General features: G+C 39.4%; 1 protein-coding gene across 3 annotated transcripts in view; it reads left to right on the top strand.

Moving 5' to 3' along the window:
* The window catches only part of LOC122865207 (WD repeat-containing protein 7), a 174,773-nt gene that overhangs the window by 32,789 nt on the left and 117,341 nt on the right, over positions 1-24,643 (top strand). For all 3 annotated transcript variants that reach the window (XM_044173313.1, XM_044173312.1, XM_044173314.1), the window contains exons 16-19: positions 9,417-9,650; positions 9,895-10,188; positions 11,671-11,867; positions 18,517-18,614. In XM_044173313.1, the coding sequence (XP_044029248.1) occupies positions 9,417-9,650; positions 9,895-10,188; positions 11,671-11,867; positions 18,517-18,614 (823 nt within the window). The remainder of the gene's footprint in view (positions 1-9,416; positions 9,651-9,894; positions 10,189-11,670; positions 11,868-18,516; positions 18,615-24,643) is intronic.

The raw sequence follows: 24,643 nt of genomic DNA, 5'->3' as shown, positions 1-24,643 counted from the left end.
GCGGGACAAACACAGCACTGAGTGTGCGGGAGCTGCGGATGACTCAGCAGGTGTTGAAATAACATGAGCAAAGAGAAATATGTAGTGGTCAGTGCTAACGTTACTAGCTACTGACATTCTGCAGTCAGTAGCACACCACAGAAATTGACAGCGTGTATTTCAGCAACGTCGACTCTCCAGTTAACTTCTGTCATGAGAAAAGCCCCTCTCAGGGGCTTGAAGGTTACATGCTTTCTCCATAATATGTCCAAGAACAGTTTAAATCTCTTCTGAAAAATGGAAAGCTATGCACAATATCTGCAGTGTCATTCTAGTTCTAGTAGATTTCAGTTTTACTTTAATAATAGATAAAATTACTCTGGAATTTCAGAGCTTCCGTCTTATAGTCTATACAAATCATGTCAAATCTAAGATGGCGCAGAATGTCTTTCTGGTTTACTGACTGGATTACTGCTCAGCAGCAGTGGGCGCAGTGCTGCCACTGGTGGAGGGAAGCTATACAAAGACTACAATTTAATAAGTAGTAATCTTTGATTTTACACAGTTTGTATCGACTTTAATGAAGACTTTTCTTGGTCAAAGTCTTCTTCTCACTTTGCATCCACCTGATGTCGTTTTTCCTGCCTTCTAAATTGCTAAGAAGATTTCTTACCATCCATTGAGTTCATATTTCTAATGTCCAAATTGCAGGAGATGGTGATCATCGCACAGTGTGATGGTCCTGTAATGGGGCTAGTTTTCATCTTACTCCACATCCCCCAAGTGGCAAATAAATAGGCCCTGCATGCAGCTTTGTGTAAAATAATTAATTGACAGAGAATGGTAAAATGGGGAAAGACATTTTTAGAAGTGTAGTAATAATTTGTAAAGCCACTCTTACTGTAGTGCATCACAATGAAATGTGAGCTCTGTGTTAGGGTTTTTCATACAGACAATTCATCACCCTGATCTAGAATGAATGGCTCAAATCAATATCGATATTGAATATCAGCTGATACGTTTCAAACATATCAGTGGTCTATTCTTGGTTTTATGTATTAGTAAGGTATAATGCTTTCTTACCATTTATATTACATTTCATTCATTCAAGTACCCTACATTTGAAGGCAGTCAAACATATATATGGACACAAGAATTCCCGTCATCACGACAATCAACCATATTGAATTATTTCAGCCACAGTTCAAACAAATCACCATTCAGATTACTGTTCCAACTGCAGTTTTTACGTGGGGCAGCTTATCTGTGTTGACCCCTCAGAGGACCAGAGGTTCACTTGTCAGATTCAAATGATCTGATCAGCCCTGATGGAGTGTAAAGCCTGCCCACCTGGGCCTCCCAGCACAGAAAACAAACGCTATGAATTATTTAGTGTCTGAACAGCATTTAGTTCAACTGCTGGTACAGTTTGACTTTTAGAGCTTCACTTGGAAGCCATTTAGCTCAGCATTCCATCTCCTCTTCTGTTGTGTTTGTCCTTTTTCTTCTCTTCCCTTCCACCAGATAACCTTTGTGTTCTTTTCTTTTCCCCCTATGTGTGTTGGTTTTATTGTAGGTGTCTCTTTTTTCCTGCCATAATCACAGCTCTTTTTTGAAAACACACAACAGCTGCAATCTTTTCTCCCTGTTCTCTCAGAAATACATCACTGTTGTTCTCTTTTCTGCCTCTCACCTCTGTGTCGTATCTACTCAAATTATGGGTCAAAACCACCCACTATCCCCAGTGTGTGTGTGTGTGTGTGAGAGAGTGTGTACTCCCCTGATGTGTGTAATGACAGATAATCACCATGAAATGTCAGACTATCAACCCAAACTTTACACCAAGCCAGCTCCAAGCCTTCATCAGTGTGTGTTTACAGCTGATGTTTGTTGTTGTTAAGATTTTCATTGTGTGTGGGTAAGTCGATGTGTAACTTTGAATTTGTCCTCTGGCAGGTTTGCTGAACCTGGTGATCTGTGAAATGTGTTTGTCACACGAAAGGAAAAAAATAGAACTAGAGCAGAAACAATTAGCTGATCAACCAAAAATGTATCAACAACAATTTCATCAACTAAAAATGTGAAAACATATCCTGGTTTCATTGTTTCAAATGTGAGGATTTGCTACTTTTCTGTTTGTATATAACTGTGAACTGAATATCTTTGGGTTTTGGACTGTTACTTGGACAAAACTAGACATTTCAAAATGTTAATTTAAATGGACTGTATTTGTATAGCTCCTTTCTAGTCTTCTGACCACTCAAAGCACTTCACACTACATGTCACACTCACCCACTGATATGGCAGGTGCCAACCGCCGACCTTCCGATTGGTAGACGAGCTGTTCTACCACCAAGCCACCCACTTTACTTTTCAAAGACACTATAGAGTAATTGTAAAGACACACAGATGAATCGATAATGAGAAATCATTAGTTGCAGCCCTGAATAAAACCGATTTTGTTTCAGATTCAGAATTCATCACAAAGATTGAAATTTGTTATTGACGTAGCTCGTAAAACAAAAACAAACTTAAACTGCTATATGGCACATTTCAGGTCATTTAAACTGTTAAAACGTAATATATCCAAAAAGAGAATGGAAGTAAAAACAACACAACAATAAAATAAAGTAAAATAATGTAAAGTTCTTTAAAAATTTAGCACAAGTGTAGAGAAAAATGGCAAAAGGTAAAATTAAGGCTAAAAAGATCATTTTTTCCTTTTTTGACTGGAAGTTAAAAGACAGACAATAAGAATAAGGTTATTTCTTACTGTCAACTAATTGCATGAAAAGCCCAGAACCAATGCGTTTGTTCATCTCTCATTACTTTATGACTTCTCTACTCCGTCTGTGGCTCTCAGCTCCAAGCCCATTGGTTCCTACTGAAGATATAAATCTTTAACGGCTCAGAAATATATTGTTTCAATTTAGAAAAAGCCCAAGTAATTTCCTAAAACAACTGGGCACTGTAGTTTTTAACGAATGTTTCTCAAACAGGAGGAAATAATGCATTTGTTGGGGACTATTTTCATTGGCAAATTAGTCCACATTTGGTGCTCTAGTGAGTATGTGGGCTTGCAGGGCTCCAGACTAACTTTTTAAATTGGTGGCACTGGTTTGCCTAACTTCTATATTAAGGTGCACCAGCTCATAATTTCTGTGCACCCAATAATACATTTTAAGCGTTACCTTTTTTAAGCGGGGATAATATATACAATGTAGATTTATTTATCATTTTACAACAGAGGGTTGTATAACGAGATTTGAGTTGTATTTCCCTTTTATGCTACTCATAAAAACAAATGTTATACACATAAATTATATACAGTAGATGAGTGAATAAATAATAAGTCATAGAAGGCTAATATTTGAAAGAATACATTAATACATTACTCTATTTCTAGTAAGTAATTTCTTATTTCAATTTTAATTCTCCACCTTATTTTAGTGTTTACTCACAAACTACTTTGCGTTTCCCTTCAGTTCTCTTTTTCTTTTCTCCACACACACACACACACACACACACACACACACACACCTACACCTCTGGACTACTACACACACACACACCGGCTTGCCCCGCTCCGCCTCGTTCTGTTTCTGCTGCATTAACTTTCTTCAGCAGCAGCATGTTTTATAAAGTCGCCCAAAAAACAAATCTCGCGTTTTGGATTTTTTTTTTTTACCCGCGATTCTGTTTTCAGGTGAACCGCGTGTGAAGAAGGAAAAGATCTAAACCAATGCAGGTACCAAATGACATCGGCACCAACGGGTGCACTTAGAAAGCTGTGTTTCTCTGCAGAGCATGTGTGATTGTCAGTAGCCCGCATGGGAGGGGTAGAGCGAGGGAAGATTGTCCACTCGTTCATCGATTGCAGATGGTGTCGTTTTTTAACCCTGGAGCCCTGGATTGAGTCAAAATAAAGTGAGTGTGTTCATTGTACTGAAGGAACATGTCACCCAGTGCAATGGTTTGGCTCATTGATGTGTTTTTAATACTTTTTTTTAACAACAATGGAGCTCTATGGCACAGAGGAATGAGTAAAGGATTAGGAATCCGTCTTTGCAGTTTTGGATAGCTGGTGCTACAGAAACATGGTTTGAGACTTTTGAGATTTTTATTTTAGGTCTTGCTTAAGTCTTCTCTTACATGCCTCTCAGATGGGGCCTAAAGAAGAGGCAGACTACAACCTAAACTCAGCTTTTGTAACTTAAGAATCTCCCACTGGCACACCTGACTTCCTGGGTCTTAAAGTGGCACAAACTAGATATAGTCTCAGACCACTCTACAGGGGCAACAGTCTAAACTTTTATCAAAGTTTCGATTTTTATTTCAAGTTTTTTCTTTTTTTTATTAAATTCCAAAGTATTGATTGCTACATTGTGCTACGCTGTGTGTGCTTGCGTGTAGATAAGAGATTGCATTGAAATATCAGTTTTTCAAAAACAGACACTGTGTGTGTGCATATGTAAGACAGTTTGTCAAATTTTTGTTTTTCAAAAACAGAATAGACACAAAACAAGGCTAAGTCTGTGTCTGAAATATCTATTTGCTACCTATTGCACTAAGGAGATCTCCATAGCAATTGTTCAAAATTTTAGAATTTTTTTAGTCAGAAAATTCAGATTGATATCAAAACTAAACATGACCAGTTGTAGCTTCAGTATCTGCGTGGGTTCATTCAGACTCAGAAAACATTTAATATCAGGTGAATCACAAAACCCTCCAACACCATGTCTGTGTTCATTATTGTATGTGTGAATATGTGTGCAATGTGGCTGTATGCTGTTAGATGGCAGTGTTCACCCACCGAAACAGCACACGCAGGCAGATACACACACATACACACAGACAGAGACACTGAAACATGGAGATGAGGCACAAATGTCAAGACATCTAACAAACCAAAAACTATGTCCGTTGTGTTCACTGAGGCCAGTTCAGTGTTGATGGGTAACATGCCAGCTAGCTTTCACTAACTATGTTTATCATAGGGCAGACAGTGTTCTATTGGCAGTCTTTGTGGAAAAGATTTAAGCTAGAATCAAACAGCTCTTTAATTAATTAATTAATAAATGAGCTCTGTGCAGGAGACAAGCAACAATGTGGTAGTGGCATTGTGTGGCTCGAGTACACATGCATTTACGCACGTACATGTACTTTTGGTACATGCATGAATGTACATGCATTTGCCAGCAACATTTTTTTTTCATCCCTCATTTATATACACAAAAACACACACACACACACACACACACACACACAGAGTGACATAGAGGAGCAGCATCACAGCTATGTGTGTGTGTGTGCCTGTGTGTCCCCCAGCTGCAGGTGTCAGGAGTCTCCACGGCTAATTATTGTTCTCTCTCCGTCTCTCTCACAGGAGTCATATCCAGTTAAAGGCAGTGAGCTTTAATGGCATGAAAGGTTAAAAAGTGTTTCTTAAACCAGAAAGATAATAATAACATTAAAGCAGCACGCAGGGTTGAAAGGGCCCTCGCATCCTCTCGCACCTCGGGGTGAGCGGCAGCTATGGACACAGCGATGAAGCTTCGTGACTATCGGGCACTGTGCAAAGGAGTTAAATATCACTTCATGTGTCCATACTTGCTGCTAAACAACATGGACCAATTATACATGATGTTGATGCATATCAAGTGCAGACTACACGTAAATTTCATGTACATTAACTGATGTTTGTCACATGTGGCTTGCTTCTTGTTGCCAGTAGGAGGCACTATGACTTATGATTGTCACATAGGTGTGATCGTTGGCAATATTAACAATTCCTTTGCAACTTTGCATCACATTAGTCTGAGGGTTGTGTCAACCAAATTTTAAATGAATCCAATAAACCCTCTAGGAGGAGTTTGAAAAAGTTGTAGCATAAAATACTGGAAAAACGCACAAAATTCAAAATGGCTGACTTCTGGTTGGGCGGAATTAATGAAAGCCAATGTGAAATATGTCTGAAGCGATAAGAGCTATGTGCGTACCAAATGTGGTGCATATCGGAGCAACTTTATCCTGACCAAGGCCTGCCACGCATTAGGGGGCGCTATGGAGCCTGCTAAACACGTATGAACCCAGTTGCTGTATATTCTTGTTGCCAAGTTTCCTGAGTTTTCGAGTATACCAAGGGCGTCAAACATGCATTTGAAGGCTAAAAGTAACTAGGGAGCGCTATAGAGCTGATGTGCCATGCAAGTCAAATTGCGACATCAAATCGAAATATTTACCTGTTGGATTATGGACGCAAAGTTTCATGAGTTTTTGAGCATCCTAAAGGCCTCAAACATGTCTTGAACATTCAAATTAATGCATGAAATCCAAAATGGCTGACCTGTTGGACCTACTCTCTCAAAAGCAATTGAAATATGTTCAGAATGATGAGAGCAATGATCCCACTAAATCTCATGAACATCAAAGAAACTTTATACCAACCCTGGCGTGCGTTTGGGAGCGCTATGGTTACCAACGATAAACCGTTGGCCCTGGCACCTTCATACCCGGGCCCTAAATATGGAGAAAACACAAAAATCTGAAGCATTTCCAGACATACAGAAACAAACATTAGAGCAACAACAGAAACATGTATCAAGTGTCTTAAAGTCAAATATCCATTATTGTTTTGACTGTAGTCTGGTACTGTAATGATAAAGAAGCAGGTCTACAGTGTGAACATAACTAGTGCTAAAACCATTAGTCAGTTAATTGATTGGCCTATCGATCAAAGTTATTCATCAAACAAGAATACGAAACCTTCTTTGCTACCAGATTCTCCAATGTGAGAATATTTCTATTTTTACCGGTTGAGACATGACAAGTGAATAAACGGAGGCGTTGTGTTAACTCACACTACACGATTTAATCGGCCTTTCTGCATGGCCAGAACCTTTTTTATGCTCACACTGTATGGATCAATCGACTGGCCACGACATGATGCTTATGCTTATGTAAGCGCAGAACCCCTGTTCGTTTTTTTTTCCATTGACAATCCCAATAAAGTGTATTCGAATAAGATGGCTGTGTCCTCTACAGTGTTGTCAAAAAAGAGAGCGAGGCTGCGTTACTTTGTGCAGTTATATTATGAACACAAAGTAAGATGTCTGGAAGATGTAGACAATATGGTGTCTGTTCTACAGTGTTCAGTTTTATATCACAGCAGTCTCAAGACAAGCTCACTACAGTTATGTTATAATGTTTTTATTTTTAATTTTTATAGCAGTCATTAAGGAAATCAGACCGTGGAACTGCCCAAACTGCAGACAGACGATTTTCTGACCTGCTAGAAATCCATCCAATGGTTCGACAGCCAGATCGTTATTCACTCAGGAAATTAATCAGGCATTGTGACTGCACAAACTGCACATCATACAACAACTGATCTGACAGAAATTTGGTCCGATTCTTAAATTGGGCCGAATCCGAACATTGTCTGCCCGGCTAACTAAAGACTAACTAAACACATCACTCCTCACGAACATCAGATTGTTTTGTCAGTGAACAGGCTAAGCGTTGTGCTGCTTGTTTGATAAACCGCTCACCCCGGTTCTATTTTTGTGAAGTTTCGTGCACTTACTCCACCTCCAACCTATTTTCATTGGTCAAAATAGACGCTAATGTCCTTGATGTTTCCGTTTCCCCTCCAGCTCATTTGACGGTAACTGAATATCAGTCTTTATTACAGCCTATATAATTGTAAATTAGCAATATATAAAATATCAGCGACAAAAATGTATCATTCTAGCTGAGAAAATGATTAAAAGTTAACAAACTTAACACTGACTCTTTTGCAGAGGGAGAAATCACAAGTGGCACCAAAAAAAGAATCGCATCCTCTCCTTGCGCTGCGACCTTGATCGTAGCACATCTCCATCCACTAGAGTCGGCTCGCTCACTGTATGTTAGGAAGCAGTGTCGTGCGGAAGGAAACATTTGCAAGAGCAAATAGAAATTTTGTCATGAAACACATTCAGAGTAAAATCCGGTAACCTTTTCGTTCTTTATTTCCTCACTTCATTCTTCCCTTAACCACTCCTTCCTCCCATCCTCCTCCCTCGTAGTCAGACTCTCATAGTTGTCTGATTGGTCATCAGGTCATTAACTTGTAAACAAACAGCACTGTTCTATATTCAGACCCAAGCATGTGTCTCTGCTAATTAAAATTGAGCAGTGTGTTAGTTTTAGTGGCAATTACAGCTAATGGTGTGTAATTGTGTATCTGTATGATAGTTTGTGTTTAAAGGGATGACTGAGTTTTGAGGATCTCTTAATTTTACTAATCAGTATTTTTTTAACAGTGGATAACATGGCTGTTTCAGGTCACTCGTAGTGGCTTTTCACCCTCTTTCAGCTCATAGTTTTGGTTTAATGCACATCCACTGTGTGGTTCCGTCTCAGCGCTCTTATCAACCTCATCTCCAGCAGCAGCAGGCACCTGTTTTCAGCAAACGAGCTCTGATAAACCCACAGTACACTACCTGTCCAGCACTAAATGGCAGACGGATACAGTTACGGCTGGGCCACACTGCCTTACCTGAGCGACGCTTCTCACGCGCGGCTGCAGCGACGCTTCATCTAGAGAGTCGGCGTCTCGACGTTTTTTTCCAGCATGGTGTTCTCAGCAAAAATTGACAGTGAAAATGATCTCTTCATAGTCGATTTGACATCATACCAGCAACATTACAGAAGATCAGTTTAATCGTCATGGTTAGTACAACTTAACCCGTGAAAATAGTTGTACTATGTCTGTAATCTGTGGCTCTGGTGGGGCTTTGTCGAGTCTGAGTAAATAATCCTGATGATTTCAGAGTAATGTCATCAAGGTAATTTCAGTTTGGGATTGTACAAATGTATAACATATAACTGATTGATTGATTGATTGATTTTGACTTACTTTTTAAAACTGTTCCCCAACTTGAGGTGCTATACTAGATCACTGGAGTAAAGAAATAGTACATTTTTGAGTCCTGCCCCTGATTAGGCTTTGTCTCAGGACTAAATATTCCATTTCCGAATGAGTACAGATGACATGTATAGCCACCATGTGTAGTGCCATCTGGTGCATGCCGTTACATTATCACCCAACAGATAAAATAGACCAATTTTCAATGGGGTTGTTTCATTTTTCTATGAAGAAAAAAAGTTATGCCATCAGAATAATTTGAAAGATGCTTAAAAAATTCTACACATAGTGGCTTTGATTTGTGGCTAGTCATGAAGAAGGACATATAGACTGTGACTGGCTGGTCAGGTGACAGATTAAATATGTCCCCAGAGGAAGCTCTGCCATCTGACTCATGAATCTCGATATTTTCCTTTTTCTACAGGAGTAAAGCACACTGAGTACAAAGTGTCTATGGTGGAAACACAGGCAAACATACATCACTGTTTCTCTCGCTCTCGTCACAGTTTCTCTCGCTTTCCTCCAGGGCAACCTGCCGAAATACTCCCATAATGCCCTGGTGGTCCAGGCGATGAAGACCAACCTGACGGACCCTGACATGCACGTGCTGTTCTTCGACGTGGAGGCAGTGATCATCCAGCTGCTGACGGAGGAAGCCCAGAGACCGAACCCCACACTGGTGTCTCCAGAGACGCTGCAGAAGAGCCAGGCTGGGGCCGACAAGGGGGGGTCCTTTCTGGCCAACAAGATCTTCAAACAGGTCAGTAAACACAAAAGGGAAAAGAAGGTAAAATCCATCACAGTCCTAAACTATCAAACTCAGCACGTTTTTTAAATACAGGTTATAAAGCTTAGATGGCTATATGATGTCTTTTGTCTTCATATTTTCAGGATTTTATTTTAATTTTTTCTGTATTATTTACCCTATTTTATCTTATTCTTGTGCTGTTCTTTTATTATTTTTGTTTAGTTTTTTGTTAAAAACTGTCTCCTTTCCAAACCAGGTCAAGGAGACGATGAAGGAGACTATCAAGGAGCACCTATTGGACGAAGACGAGGAGGAGGAGGAGGAGATGAGGAAGCGGGAGGAGAAGTCCAAGTCTCTGAGTCTGCTGGAGTACAACCTGACGATGGACACGGCCAAACTCTTCATGTCCTGCCTGCACGCCTGGGGTCTCAACGAACAGCTGGACGGCATCTGTCTGGAACGACTGGGCATGCTCAGACCGCACTGCCCCATCTCCTTCGGCCTGATCTCCAGAGGAGGTCACATGTCCCTCATGCTGCCCACCTTCAAGGTACCTGTCTGTCTGGTGTCACCCATGTATGAGGGGGCCGTATAAGCCATAATTCATTCTGGCCCACTAGCATACATACATTCTCCTTTCACATGCATATTTTTCTTCTCACACATATACACATTTACTTTTCAACACATAAATGTATTTTCACTCTCAATATATTTACACTTCCACACATATATGTATTCTTTACTCTCACATACGTACATTCTAACTCTTTTATTTATTTTATATATATATATATATATATATATATATATATATATATATATATATATATATATATATATATTTGTCTCATCTTTTTGGTATCCATTACTTTCACTGACACAGGAAGTTCCTTCTTAAGCAGGAAGTCACTCTCAAACCAGGAAATATATGCGTAAGATGTGTTACCCCCCGTTTTGCTTCAAGTCCCGCCCTACTGTGCTGTGATTGGCTAGCTCATTACTTCGATGCTTCCTTGTGATTGGATGCTAGCTGTGAGTGCGGCGGTGTGGGTGGTCCCTCACTTGCGACTTACTGCATTAATTTTCTAGTTGGTCTTTATTTTGAAATAGGAAAGATCTGATAAGTTAATTTTCCACACTGACACTAATACGTCTGAGGGGCATATGTTAAATTAATAAGCATAGCCTTTTCCATAGATAAAATAACAAATGTTATTTTTGTTTTTCTCGATGGCAACACATTCAGGATTGAGTGTAATATGTTCATTGAATAAAGTTATGGTTATGAATACATGATTTGCTGAGAAACAAATGAACAAGGGGTTAAATTGTGTAAAATTAAACTGAGTTACATCCCCTCTATAGATATGATTTAAAATATATCATTATTTGATTAATTGAAAAAATCATCAGTCGACTAACTGATAATGAAATTAATAATTAGTGTAGGCCCTAAATACCCTATATGCTACTAGGTACTCATTTCAAAACTAATAATGAATAACATAAAAAAAAAACGCTATTTAAGATGTGATGTTGTTGTATTCCATAAAGTGCTTCACTTTAAATAATAAAATAGAATAATTAAAACAGTAACACAAGTATGATAAGAATAAAAAAAGAATTGCCTGCTGCTTCCTTCTCTGAATGATCACAGAGCAACTGCAGACATGACAGTAATAACAGTATTAGTAAGTGATTGACGTTTCTGTAGGACCTTTATGGAGTAAGTATCATAAAGTACTTCACAAGTCAATAAAAACAACTGAACACATAACAAATAACGAAGAGACAATACAGAGAGCATCAGGTCAGTCTGTAGAAAAAGGTTTTCAGATACTTAAAATGTTCACACTGCAGCTGGAATGTTCTAATATCAGTGAAGGGGCAGCCGACAGCAAGCACATGATACAGTATATAGTGTCTGAGCTGAGTGAAACACATGACAGGTCACTCATGTTGACCCCTTTACACCACACACCAGCATTTCCAGGGTCCCCAGTTAATTTGACTGCTTCTGTTTCCCCAGGAGTCTTTGCTGCGGCAGTTGTCCCTGGCAACGGGTCTGAAGCTGACTCTGTTGGACATTGTGGGAAAGGGGACGTACGGTGTGTCAAGAGCTGTCACCACACAGCACCTCCTGTCTGTAATTTCACTGGCCAACACTCTGATGGGCATGACCAACGCCACTTTCGTCGGAGAGCACATGAAGAAAGCACCAGTCAGGTAACAAACACACATATGTACGTACAACTTTTGAATATGCTTTTCTATCTTTTTTTAGTTTAACCAAGTAGTTTTATTGAGAAGGAGAATGCACATTTACAGTATGGTTCAGTCTAGAGGTCGATCAATAGTGGATTTTAAAGGCTGATATAATGACGATAGTTTGGAGCAGGAAAAAGCTGATAGGTGGGAGCGATCTTTTATTTTTTTAGCTGTTATTTTCCCTCAAAGTCAGTAATTCCAGTTGAAAAGCCTGATATTATAATGGAATGCAAAACGTTGATGTACTGTAGTGGTTTGACTAGGAGCCGGGGTGCCAGAGTGCAAGTCTTACAAAGATAATATTTTTAGTTACGTACCAGTCTACCCTACAAAGGACCCATGTCTTTCAATACATGGCCCCTTAACAATCACTAAAAATCAGGTATTTCAAAAGGCACCAGCAGACAACAAGAAACACGAGAATTAGAAGTCGACCACAGTGTATTAAACAGTCAGTGCGCCATAGAAAACCCACAGTTCAACTAACAATGAATGAGTCCTTATCTCAAGAAAAAAACTCCTCTTCGGGATCTCAGGAAGCAAACAAAAATAATCAGTTTGAGACGCAATACAAATGTTGGCCAATGAAAATAAACCCAAGTGACGCCTCTTGCATCTAATAGACAAGCTTAGTCCGGTTGGCAAGCTAATCGATGATCACTCTCAGGACGGACTGGGCCTCTACTCTGGTGAGTAGATGCGCCCTTTTTAGTTTAAAATGCCAGCATAGGTATTCCATGAGTTCCATGAGTGGGTGGGTTTGTGACGCAGGGGTGTGTGTGCTTAAAGGCGGCGATCGCTACAGTACATCCCTGTATGACTGATGGAGGCTGCACTATCGGAGCCAAGTTCCGCCAGTAACAATAGTTTGTAAAACATCCATATTGGTGCAGATGAATCAGCCAAACCGATGAATCGGTAGACATCTAGTTTGGTCTCAACGCGCTCGTCAACCTCATCTCCAGCAGCAGCAGGCAGCTGAACAACAGCAAACAAGCTCTGATAAACCCACTGGACACTACTTTTCCAGCACAAAACGACAGACACAGTTAGAGACTAGCTGGAGAAGAAAGTGTAACATCTAGCAGCTAAAAAGACAAGATATTTTTGAGTTGGTGTGGACACTCCAAAGGGGTGATAATGTTGATCTGTATCTGCTGTCTGTGGAAGTAGGCAGCTGTTTGACAACATCTTAGCTACAACAACTTTAAAAAGTGATAATATATCAGAGGTGTCTGTTTTTAAGCTTGTTGTGGCACTCTTCTGCCCCCCAACTGGCCAAAAAAAAACAAGTATCTGTTCCAGATGTAAGCAAACTCCGTCAGGACTTACCAAAGAAAAAGTGAAATTATCTTCTGAGACACTAAATTCTTCTGGCAAAACTTTATTCAGAATTTAGAGGTTTTCCTCTTTCCTTTAATACAGTCAGTTTTCTTTGAGCAACATCTAGTGGTCATTTGAAGAACTGCAGTTGAACACAATTCAGCTGTCTTGAACGCTGTGGATTATCCTGATTGTTTTCAGTCAGACCTCTGGGCTGATGCACAGTATGCGAAAACTTTGCATCAATTTTGAAACTTGTGGACATCAATCAATGAAATCAGTTGAGAATCTTTGGAGCACTGCTCACAAAAACAGAACCATGCATTTGATTTAAACACAGACATTTTAACTGTTTAATTTAAATATGAGTGTAATTCAAATATGAGTGGATGCTATATCCACAGTATGTAGCTCAACATATCTGGATTCACCATGCACAAAAACACACCTGAAACATCTGATCGGTTATCAGTGATTCCAGCTGAAAAACAAAATAACAACCCAAACCAGCTGGAACAGAAACTGAATTCAAAGCACAGAAACAGACACTGTTCACATACACAACGATACCAGCAGCTGAAGTTCAACTACTGTCAAGGCTATGTCTGTGTGTGTGTGTGTGTGTGTGTGTGTGTGTGTAAAGCTGATTGTTTAGTCTGTCTGAGTTCTCATTGTGCTGTGAAAGATTTAAAACGGCGGTCGAGTTCCTGCTGCTGTAACACCAACACAACATTTCATCCTTTCGTTAAGCCTGCACAGAATAACAGAGGGAGAGATGGGTTTAAAAAAAAAAAAAAATCAGCCTCTGATTTTTATTTCACCTGTTTTCATTCTATAATTTAGTTCTCTTTGTGTTAAATCATTTTTATTAAATTAATTGGTTAAACATATAATAAAAATCTGTAGTGACTGTCTCTGTAGTTTAACCTCTGTAAAGGTTCAACTTTCAGTGCAAGTTAATTTTATACAGGACCTTAAAAGCCACGTAAACGTCTGCTATGGTTATGGTGAAATGAGTACAGGTTGGATAGGATTGATTAACATAACCCCTTGTGTATAATTAGAGCTGTGTTTTTAGAGCCAGAGATCGTGAAAAAAAGATCCTCAACCCAAATTTGATCTTTTTAGTATACAATAAAAAGAGCTGAGCTGGTTTTAGAGAGGAAATACATTTAATGAAAATTGCGCTGTACACATAATCTCACAGGTTATTGTTGTCATACGATGTTAGTTCAGGTGATTTTTCCAATAATACACAAAATAGCCTTTTCTGCTCAAAATTCAGAATAACGTTGTCAGTAATTAACCCGCCTCATCCAGAAGAGAATCCTATGTCTCACTTAGTCTGTGCCCAATCAGAAATAATGATTTGAAACTTCAGTTCCGCCAAATTCTCTCACCCCTCCCTAACTGTGATGAAATAGGCAAGCCTCTATCATGTTAACATGTGCTTCTAGGGACTGTCAACGCTCCACCAGACTCCCTGTCTTTCCAGCAGAGACACAGTCTGACAGTAGCTGCTCATTAGCTCTGACTACCAGCTCTACGTCATTATCCATGCTATACTGAGCGGTGGTCAGTCCATCTCCGGTGTCCCCTTTCCCGTGGCCCCACGTCACACACTACGTAGCCACGAGGCCACACAGACGTGGCTCCCACACACCTCTGTTGCATTTAAAAGTTTGAAAGTTTAAAAGTTTGCGTTTAAATAGGCTTGGATGGAGGGTTCTAGCAGAATTTGAGGGTGTGGTTAACCTTAAAGTCTTTTGGGTCAAGGTCAAGCCTCAAGTCCTTGAGGGCAAGGCTAAGTCAAGTCTTAAGTCAACTGGGACAAGTCCAAGTCTCGACTCTTCTCAAAACCAGTCTCAAGTCCAGTATGAAGTTGTTAAGGGCAAGTCTAAGTCAAGTCTTGAGTTTTGTCAAAGCAAGTCACCAGTCTCGGGTGTTCTCAAAGCCAGTCTCAAGTAAAGCCTCAAATCAGTAGCGACAAGTCCAAATCAGGTTTTAAGTCAGTTGAGACAAGTCCAAGTCATGTCTCAAGTCCATGAGGGCAAGTCTATTTCAAGTCTCAGGTCACGGAAATAAGTCCCAAGTCAAATCTCAAGTCTTTTCAAAGCAAGCTTCAAGTCAAGTCTGAGGTCATTGAAGGCAAGTCCACGTCAAGTCTGAAATCCTTGAGAGCAAGTCTAAGACAGAGCAAAGAAAGACAGAGCTGATAAACAGGAAATGGCTGCTAGAACATCAGAAACAAAGAGCACCACAGCTGGAGGACAGATGACACCACACAGCCTGAAAAACTTTTCAAAGCTGTTTCTTACTTTCTCAGAAACAATGAACTCTCTTTCTGTTGTATGTCCAGATCAGAGAAGGTTATTGTGCAGCTACAAATGGAAGCTGAAGACTTCTTTATAAAACTCAAATAAGGATCTTCTCTCTGGCTGTCTCCACCTCGACACTTAAAACCAGCAGTTGTGAATATTTGAAAATGTTTGGGGTTTTTGGCTTTTTCATGTTCCCCATCTTGCATTTATGACAGTAGAAAAGCTTCCACCCTGTCTGCTGGAGTTTAAAAAGAAGTGTTTTAGTATTTCATCACAACAACCACAACAGCACTCCTTCCACCAAGTCTTGCTGAGCGCATGAGCTTGTCTGTGGGACAAGTCCTGGAATTCCTCTTGTTGGGAAACTGACATAAAAATAAACATTAAAACCTCAAAAACTTTCTATGTTTGCCTGGCTCTTGCTTCCTTTTCTAACCTCAGTCTATAAAAATACATACTTATTGTACGAGTCATATGAAGCTCCTTCTTCCCGAGGACATTATTAGTATGTCCACATGCACTGTGTGCTTGCAAAGCAGGTGTCCGCCTGTCCATGTCACAAACTGGATTTATTTAGTCTGATGAATCAGAAATACTTTATTGATCCCCGAGGGGAAACTCTTTTGTTACAGCTGCTCACTATCACATCAATGCACACAGGAATAGAAGTTCTAAGCAGATCAAAAATATAATACACTATAATACAGGCAAGATAAATTAAGTATAAAGTGAATATAAGTATAAAGACGGTGTAGTCCCTCATTCGTCCAGGAGTGTTCTAACGTAGAAAAGGTTTCACTCGTAGTCATCTGGACACTGTTTTCAGAATCAAGACGTTTCGGCTCCCATCCGGAAGTCATTCTCAATTGTGAAAAAATTGGACGGGAACTGGAAATTTAAGCTAATCTGAGTTAGGTTAAGTTAGGTTAAGTATAAAATTAAAATAAGTGTAAAGTACCGGTTTGATGATAAGAATGTACGCTTATATTAATACAATGTAATAATATAAATAATAAGTAATAGTGCATGTACTGTCAAGTTAAGTGTAGTTTATTAAGATGATTATGAGACGGTGGATATTGCACAGCAGTAAGTATGAATAAATATCAATAAATGGGGAATTTCTTGAAGTCTTGTATCAAATATAATTCACAAACACATGGAGTCTGAGGAGTAAGATTAGGTTTGGTGGTGGTCATAATTCAAAAGGCAAGTGTAGTTTCTTCAATGTAAAAATGATCTCTAAATTATTTCTATTCCTGTTCTGTTATTGCGGACTCTGGTGCAGTTTGTGCTGTACTCACCATCCACTGCAGCTCAGCAAGGAAACATTGTCTGTGAAAAGACAAAAGAGGGAGCTTTGTACTAAAAAAGACATAACTTTGGAACATTCCCACTTGACTGTCTAACCCAGACTCCTGAAGCCACATATTAACTTCAACTGAACTTTAGAATGCAATCTTGCACAGAACAAGGACTATGGAGTTTGTTTTCCATTAGAGTCATATTAGGAAGGGATCACTTTAGAGCCAGTATGTACAGGCAGAATAATTGCAGCGACCAATGGCTCTTTTAATGTAAATACAGTATGGTATGTGAGTATTGTATTAAGATAGAATTGAAAAAAGTGAACCTATTCTTTAATCAGATTAACTGGTTTTACTGGAATTTGTTTGCCATCATTTTTGTGTTTTGTTAGTGAGACTGTGTGTGTTTCTGTGTGTGTTTTTGTGTACCACATTGGAGAGGGAGAGAAAGAGAGTATAGTGAAAGGCAGTGAGAGCAGGTGTTTGAGTCGGGTGGGGTGAGGGGTGCACATGTTCTTGTGCTCTATTGTTCCGAATGGTTTTCACTGGATGTACTCTGTAGAATAACATAATTGTGTGTGCTGGCACTTCATAAAGAAAACACAACAGAATAATAATAATAATAATAATTTAAACAGAAAAGCATATATTGGCAGTTTGTGATGTGCAGTACATTCCAGGAGTTTACGTTTATTTTCAGTTTTCCACATATTTGCTTTTTTGTACTTCTACAGTACTTCAGTTACTGTGCTCAAGTAAGGGTTTTTAAGGTGGATTTCCCTTTCCCCCATTTATTTCTACAAAGTAATAACAGTACCTATATAACAGTACTTTCAAGTATTTTCCAGTACATTCATCAAAACACTTGCAACATTGGCAAATGATGGTTGATGAAAACTGTATTTGTGTCAGAAGAGAAACGAGAGCAGCAGAGTGGTGAGTATAACCTAACTGTTGTACTTATGGAGGAATGACTTGGAAATGTACATAATACTGAATTTATCAAGTTGCTGTTTCAAATAAAGGTTCTCTCTGCAGTTCCCTCTGTCAGCTAGTAGAGAATTTAAGACAATGATCTGATAACACGACTGATTTTTTTTTTTGCAACCCATTGTGGCCACCCCGATTTGTCCAGGTGCAAAATCGTGAACTGTACCAAAGATGTGCAAGTGTTTGTGCCCTGTTTGTTATAAAATTCCCAATAATGATCAAAGACATTAATTTACCTCCATATTAACACTTTGTAATTCCCCTCGCTTTTCAAAATGTCCTTGCACTAGATTTTAGCCATTTTACCTGCTAATTGTAGAGCTCCCTAGCAGTGGTTTGTTGCCTGGCAACCGTTATCGATCACTCCATTGATTGTTGTATTGGAAGTGTTTGTGTGTCTCTGAAAGTGAGACGCCTCCAGTCTGTTCAGATTGTGTCCTCCACCCAAAATTCAATAGGCTGGAGCCTGAGAAGACACACACACACACACGCACACACTGAAATTCAAGCAGTTCATTTCAGGAAACAGAAATAAAAAAAGTTGTTTGTGTGAACTGCTGGTTTTCTATATATAGATATGTGTGTATGTGTGTGTGTTTGTTGGCCTTCCTCTCTTGTCCCTGCTCCTTTAATATTTTATGCCCTCTCTTTGTGATCCTCCTCCAGGCCTCCCAGACCAGGAGGAACCCCGGAGACTCCTCGCAGGACGCTGGCTGCCCCCCCTCAGCCCTCCAACCCGGTGCTACAGGCACAGATCAAACAAGGTAACTACAAAAGGAGGGGGCGCTTGCTTCACACACCCCCGGACCCTGCAGGGAGGTTCGGAGGGAGGAAGGGTGGGGGTTTGATAATTCAGCCTAACAGCTATAACACTCAGACAGACACCTAATTTGTCCTTTTAGTGAGGAGGACTTTTGAGGGGGAAATATTATGGTATGAATATTTCCAGTATGAATGAAGATTTGATTTTATCTAATCATCAGCATGGTCAGACATTTCTAGAATCAAGGCAACATATTCTATTGTGGTCTCTACTTTGGTATCTCCGTAGCCGCTGTAGCCCCAACATTTTTTAGAAGGCAGCTACAGCATAGCTTCGGTGGCTACATGCGTATGCTCTGTAGGTGTCACAACAAAAGAGAGATGGATGAAGCAAACATCTGTAGAGACGTAAAGAAAGTGAAATTCTTCTGAGTCTTTCTTTGCAGAGAGAAACCTGCTCTGGTTCACTGTAGGGGACGTTTTAACCAGCCATCACCATCTGCCTACTACACACACACACGCACACAGCTATCTACCACACTACAACAAGCGCAATACCTACAAATACACACACCAAAAATCAAGTCTATGCGAATACAGACACCGCACACACATATGCCATGGGTGGCACCCTATGGTGTTGGGGGAGGCAGGGTTTTAGTGCTATTGTCATGCCTTAATGGAGACCAAGCGTGACAAGCGTGTGGACTTATTCATGCCACACGCCTATTCACCACCATTGAGGGGGAGCGCTCGGCCGTGACCTCTGCTCAGCCAGCTACTCCAACCTGGGGTGGGTGTGTGTGTGTGTGTGTGTGTGTGTGTGTGTGTGTGCGTGTCAGAGGCTTTGTGAAGGAGTGCTGTTAACCCTGCTCACCATCTCTTTTCATATGGATATAAATGAGGAAGCCCCTGTAATATGCTGCATCATTTACAGTGAGATGAACAGAGAGAGCAGGGTGTATGCTCACAATTTAACACATCTATTTTACGATTATGTCCACAGTAATGCAGAAAAGTAAAAAAATAAAATAAAACATGTTTCGGCCCTTTGTCCAGGTATTGCAACGTCCACCATTAAAAACTGTTTTTCCACTTGGTAGAAGTGGATGAGAACAAAGAATAATTACGGTTTATTGCAACATGGGTTTTATTTCCATAGTTTTGTCTATCATTTCTATCATTAATAATAACATTGTGCTCACCAAGTTAAATGTTGATATCTGGGGATCATGGGCCAAACAACAAAAACAACACCCAAGTTGTAATGAATGGGAATTACCTGTAATACTCTAGGGATGGTCACAGAAAACAGTGCATTCTGAAAATGCTGATTGTCAACCTACCATGTCCAACTTTGTTGCTTCCAACCTGAGCTAAAACGATTAGTTGATTGAGTTGATCAACTGACAGAAAATTAATTGGCAACTATTATGATAACTGATTAACCATTTAAGTCATTCTTCTTGCAAAAATGCCGATTACTCCCTTGTTTCAGCCTCTCAGTTGTGCGGATTTACCGTTTTTCTTAGTCTTATGTAATAATACACTGAATAACTTTGGGTTTTGGACCGTTAGTTGGACATAAACAATCAATATTAAGATGTCTTCACCTTCCCCTTCAGGAAAGTGTGATGCACACTTTTCACTATTTTCTCATATTTTATAGACCAGATGATTAATTGAGAAAATAATCTGCAGGTTAATGGATAATCAAAATATCTTTAGCTGCAGCCCAACTTTCAGCTGTTTCTGTCTTCTCCTATTTAGTGTTTCAATACACGTGATTATACAGTACAAATGTTGTCATTAACATACCTTTTTTTTTCTGTTGTCATGACAACTGCACCAGTATACTATAGCGATTTGTTCGATTTGTATTAACGCCAACAGTCTAGAAATTACTGTTAGCCTTGGTTATTTGATAGGGGATATTGGTCTATCAAAATACCCTACCCCTGAAATCTTAAATAAAGATATCATAGAGTATCAAAATATGCTCCCCATATTCTTACAGTACACTTACCCCAGTTTGTAATCAAAAAAACATATACCTTCATAATACTGTGAGTTATATCTTTATGGGATATACACAACTTAAAATGGAAACACATAAGGTAGAATTTTTGACAAGGCACCATAAATCGTCATAACACTGGCAGTGTGTAACTGCAAATAATAAAACAAGATCTACAATATTCAAGCAATAGGCTATTTTATTTCATTATTTCATCCATTATGAGGAAAAGTTGGAGTGCACGCAGAGCTACTGGTAAGCAAGCTTTCATTTCCTGCAGGCATTGTGGATGCAGCACAAACTGGCCATGTTTAACAGGCTGGCTTTGTAATGTTTCTTTGCAGATGCATCACAAATAAAGAAACAGTCAGAAGAGAATGATGAATTAAAGAATTGCTGCCTTTTCATCTCTACTAGTTAACATTAGCTACCTACAGACTGCTGCTCAAAGGTTACCGGCATCTACCGGCAACTTTTAAGGTGGATTTTTTTTTTTGCATGTTACTTAATGTATGAGTTGATGCCGCGAATCAATCAACACACCTTAAACGGGGGGTTTGCGATTCTGGAGAAATCCAATACCATGAAAAATACCATGATAGAGAGCGAACAACGACACAGCAAGTATTGTAACTAACGTTAGCTAGGTTGAAGGTTAGCAAACTGTCGCTACAATTGTTGCTGCGACGCTAACAGCCAGAGAGGACAAGACTGTTTCCCAGAGCCAGCACACTAGCTCCAGACAGCGATACTCTCAACTCTCCTGCTACTATAGCAAACATCACAACAACAGCATATCTTGGCAAACTAAAATGTAAGCTGAATAATAAAAATAATAATAAAACTTTATTTATAGAGCACTTATCAAAACAGAGTACAAAGTGCTTCACAACAAGAGAAATAAGATACCACAGTGAATGGCGAAATATAAAGAAATAAAATACATAAAATACACAGAAGCAATAAGATAAACAGTAAAATAAACAACCAGTTCAGGTAAAATCAGAATATGCTTTCAGATAAAAATGTGTTTTGAGACAAGACTTAAACGAAGACACTGACTCAGACAACCTAATTTCTTCGAGCAAGTTGTTCCAGAGCCTCGGGGCCCTGATAGCAAAAGTTCTGTCCCCCTTAGTTTTCATCCTGGACTCAGGACCAGACAGGAGACCCCTGCCCGAAGATCTCAAACTACGTGAGGGTTCATAAGGGATTACAAGGTCTAAAATATAATCTGGGGCCAGGCCATGAAAGCCTTAAAAGTAATCAACAAGATCTTAAAATCAATCCTAAAACCAACAGGGAGCCAATGTAAAGAGGCTAAAACAGGTGTTATGTGGTCGTACTTCTTGGTCCTGGTTAACAGCCGAGCAGCTGAGTTCTGTACAGTCTGCAGTCGTTTCAGAGTTTTTTGATTAAGACAAGTGAACAGGCTGTTACAATAATCAAGGCGTGAGGAGATAAAAGCATGTACAACAGTTTCTGCATCACTAAGATTTAATATAGATCGTATTTTTGCAATATTTCTGAGGTGATAAAAACATGATTGGACAAGCTTAGTGATATGTTGCTCAAAACATAAATTGCTATCAAACAGGACACCAAGAGTTCTTGCAACATGCTTGATGTGTTGTGACAGGTTACCAGTAGATGGCAGTATTTGTTTAGTGATGTGTTGGGGCCCAATAACAAGGATTTCAGTTTTATTTGAGTTGAGCTGAAGAAAATTTATCGACATCCAATTTTTTTATGTCAGACAGGCAGTCCTGCAGAGAACTCAGCATACTAAGGTCAGTGGGCTTGACAGGGAGGTACAACTGTGTGTCATCCGCATAACAATGAAAAGAAATACCATGTCTGCGGATGACATCACCCAAGGGAAGCATGTATAAGGAGAACAATATTGGTCCCAGAATTGAACCTTGAGGCACACCGTACTTGTTATGGGAAAAGGATGACATGAAGTTATTAATGCTGACACAGAATTTCCTATTGGACAGATAAGATGAGAACCAGTCTAGTGCAGTGCCAGATATGCCCACCCAGTGCTTCAGTCTATCTAAAAGAATGTTATGATCAATTGTATCAAAGGCAGCACTTAAGTCCGTGGGCAAGTCATATAACGTTACCTGACACACAAATCATGGCTGGAATAGTGTTGTGTGGAACCACTTTGTTTAGCATTTACAGAGCCAGCGCACACACTGAACGGACAGCTAGCAGACGGTGAGGAGAAATTTGCTTAATTTGACAAAAAGATGTGTACTGGAATAGAATCGCATACCCCACCTTTAAATGTGAACCCCTGCGATATACCGCCACATTGTTTTTCTGTGTCTTTCGTTGAAGTGTCCGAGTGAAACACGCAGACTCGTGATTCAATTTGTGTTGTGGAATGTCACAAATCTCTGTTACACTATTAGGTAGGTTGAGCAAATTCACCCGCCACTACACAAAATCACACGCGAGTGGCTAATTTCCACCCCTGCCTCCATCTAATCACTGTTTTATAATGGCACATGTTCTTCACTAGAACACAAACACAGAAATATGTCAGTAATAGCTAAATTGTGTAATTGGCTCTACTGAAACACTAAAAGAAAAATCACAGAGAGAGTCTGAGAAGACAGAATGGAACATTAACCTGCTGAGAACAACAAGAGGAAGCGGCCATGCTTATCAGATGATGGTGCTGATTCTACAGTATGTTATGTGAGCGACTAATATCGTTCACATCAACATCCAAGTTGTAATTGCACCTGGGGAAACTCTGGGAAGAACTTGAAGGTAATTAAATGCTTGCTTAATGAGCATGGTAAAAAATATAGTGCTATACTGACCATGCTATGTTGTGGCATAAGGCATCATTTTGTTGTTGTTGTTGCGTTCATTAAACTAAACTATATTCAACTGGCATTTCAGCGTGGATAATAACATTTATCTGCATTATTGTCAGCATGATCTGAATTTTGAGGCCTCAAGAAGTTAGTTTTACATTTTAAAGTACCAATAACTAATATTCATATCTTAACATCAAATCAAAGTGTCATCTGCATATTGGCTTGTTTTATGGTATAACTACCAGCATCCAACCATTATTTTCATTGTTTTAGCAACTAATACAGCTAATCTAGCTAATCTCTAGATGAATGTTTTCTGATCTCACTTCATTAGTAGCACTGAAGCCCAAGGATTGTCTTTAAAACCCTGTCATCATTGTACAAACTTTTCTCCAAATCCAAACTTTTGTGAGTCAAAACATACTGAAGTGTGACCATTTTGCTTGGTGAAGCAGTTTCCTTCAGGTCTACAGAGAGCAGCAGACCATTCACACAGCACTGCTGCTAAGACTGAAGTACATGAAGTAATACTAACTTTTAAGATATTATCCTTTATTTTCCTGCTTGGACATTTCTGGGTATACTAATGGTTTTTAAACATCCCTAAGTTTGTCATGGTTTAATAATTAATTGCAATAGTTAAAGCAGAACTAAAGAGAATCTTGTAATGACTCTTTACATGCTGTACCTACAGTAACATGATTACATTATATTTGTAATTCCTTAGTTTTACCACTTGTCAGGCACTGAATTCTCTAGTTAGAAATTATTATTAAAGTATCATCTACATATATGATTATTTTATGGTTTTAACACCAACATCCAAGCCTTTTCTAGAGGGTGCTGTTCTGCAAAGCTTAGCCATTGGCACAGTACCTAAAGTAGATGATGCATAATATGATGAAATTATATTTAACCTCCTCACACAGCATATTTTCATTAGAATTTTTTTTCCCCGCACCAATGCTGGCAAACTGCTGTTGACTGCCCTCAGACATATTCTCTATCTTCCTAATTTCTTTCTCACCTCTTCTCTGTTTCTCTCCTTTTCTTTCTCTTCCTCTGTCTCATTGCATAGCTTCAGCCTGCTGCCTGTTATCTAGAAAACCCCCCACTTTCTTGAGTATTTCTTTCACTGTATTTTCATTCAATATCTCTTTAGTATTTGTGCACA

The sequence above is a fragment of the Siniperca chuatsi genome, linkage group LG18 (assembly GCF_020085105.1).
Source record: "Siniperca chuatsi isolate FFG_IHB_CAS linkage group LG18, ASM2008510v1, whole genome shotgun sequence".
NCBI lineage: Eukaryota > Metazoa > Chordata > Actinopteri > Centrarchiformes > Sinipercidae > Siniperca > Siniperca chuatsi.
Note: the sequence above shows the minus strand (reverse complement) of the source record. Positions and strands in the feature narration are given on the sequence as shown.